The sequence below is a fragment of the Limulus polyphemus genome, unplaced genomic scaffold, assembly GCF_000517525.1.
Source record: "Limulus polyphemus unplaced genomic scaffold, Limulus_polyphemus-2.1.2 Scaffold6674, whole genome shotgun sequence".
In the NCBI taxonomy this organism is placed as follows: domain Eukaryota; kingdom Metazoa; phylum Arthropoda; class Merostomata; order Xiphosura; family Limulidae; genus Limulus; species Limulus polyphemus.
Window position 1 is genome coordinate 26,562 of NW_013672284.1, and position 1,648 is coordinate 28,209.

Sequence of the window (1,648 nt, forward strand, 5' to 3'; positions counted from 1 at the left end):
ATATAGTTAATACCTTCACTCCAGTTACAGTATAGTTGTGTTACATATAGTTAATACCTTCACTCCAGTTACAGTATAGTTGTGTTACATATAGTTACTACCTTCACTCCAGTTACAGTATAGTTGTGTTACATATAGTTACTACCTTCACTCCAGTTACAGTATAGTTGTGTTACATATAGTTACTACCTTCACTCCAGTTACAGTATAGTTGTGTTACATATAGTTACTACCTTCACTCCAGTTACAGTATAGAGTTTTAGAGTATTTTCCTACAGTAATAAAGAGAAACTATTTTGGGGTAGTTTCATCAAATACAGAACTACATGTGATATGTAGTAATATCTCTTAATTTGATTTTATTGGTGATAACTGTTTAATGATACTTGACAGGATTGTACAAATAAAATGAGAATTAAATTAGAAGTGCTTATCATTTTTAAGAACCGTCGTGATTTATAAGCGAACGTTTTATATTGTTTCTCTGGACCAATACTCTCCTGGTCCTTACGATAACCAGCGTGTTTCAAACCAGTAATCTCCTAGTTATCACTATAGCCAGTGACTTTTTTTTTAACCTATACTCCGCTAGTTTTTACGTTGACCAGCGTTTTTTCTTACTCGTACACTTAACGATAAGTATCGGTGTAAATATTAATCGGTTTCACATTATTATTATTTGTATGCTGATCTTAGTCAATCAAAGAAATTATTTTAAAACTTCTCTGGTGAATATAATTCCTGTAAAATATGTCTGACTTTACGTGTTACATGTCCTTCCTTCAAGGTAAGCGTGTTAATCGTCGGCAGCCGTCTCGAAGAGGAAGGCAAAGAAAAGGTAAAAATGAATAGTTTTTTTTTTTTTATTCATATTCTTTATTGAACACAACTTACTGTCACTCTGTAGAAATCCTCACAGGTAATCTCTCTTTATCAATATTAATTTGAAAGTTTAAAATACTGCCAATAGTTTCGTTTTTAAAAGCACCATTTTCTTAGTAAATGTATTATAATAAAAAGAAAAGCGTACATTCCAGTTTTCTTTGTAAGCCTAACTTATGTTGTTTGCCATTACATTATGTTTAATGAGCGTGACCATTTTTGGTTGCAAAGTTATCCGGGCAAACCCTTTTAGTTTTTCGTAAAAACATGAAAATACCAATTCACCAGGTGGGGCTCACATGCAAACATTTTAATTTATGTTTCTCTTTTCTTTTCTGGGTTATGTGATCACATGTTCGACACTAAATACTTTTGGATCCGTGTTGTCATTTTTATTTATATACTGGAAGCTTTCATTCAAGTTCGCGTTCTAAAAAAGTATTTTTTTTTTTCAATTATCCATAACTCATTTTAAGATTAGTTCCTGCTGACTGCTAACGTTTTAGGGAATTTGCATTTTCAAAGCAAGTTTAGAATTAATAACCGTTCGAAAATAACACTGACTAGTCGCTTGCAATGGTATTCTTTGCATACTATTCCCCCCTTTTTTTTACCTTCTTAAACGTTAACGATAGATGGCGCTTCTGTTAGGTTAAATATTTTGGAATACATTTTATTGCTTTAGGATTTATTACTATTCCGGATACGACTCGATATACTGAGGCAAAAAAAAAAAAAAAAAAAAAAAAAAAAAAAAAAAAAAAAA

General features: G+C 31.3%; 1 protein-coding gene across 1 annotated transcript in view; it reads left to right on the forward strand.

The window, feature by feature from the left end:
• LOC111089576 (SPARC-related modular calcium-binding protein 1-like) overlaps positions 1-852 on the forward strand; it is a gene marked incomplete at its 5' end in the record, with an annotated part of 15,246 nt that extends 14,394 nt beyond the window's left edge. The window contains one exon of the mRNA XM_022402342.1: positions 788-852. Coding sequence (XP_022258050.1) covers positions 788-852 — 65 coding nt within the window. The remainder of the gene's footprint in view (positions 1-787) is intronic.
• Positions 853-1,648: the final 796 nt, after the last annotated feature.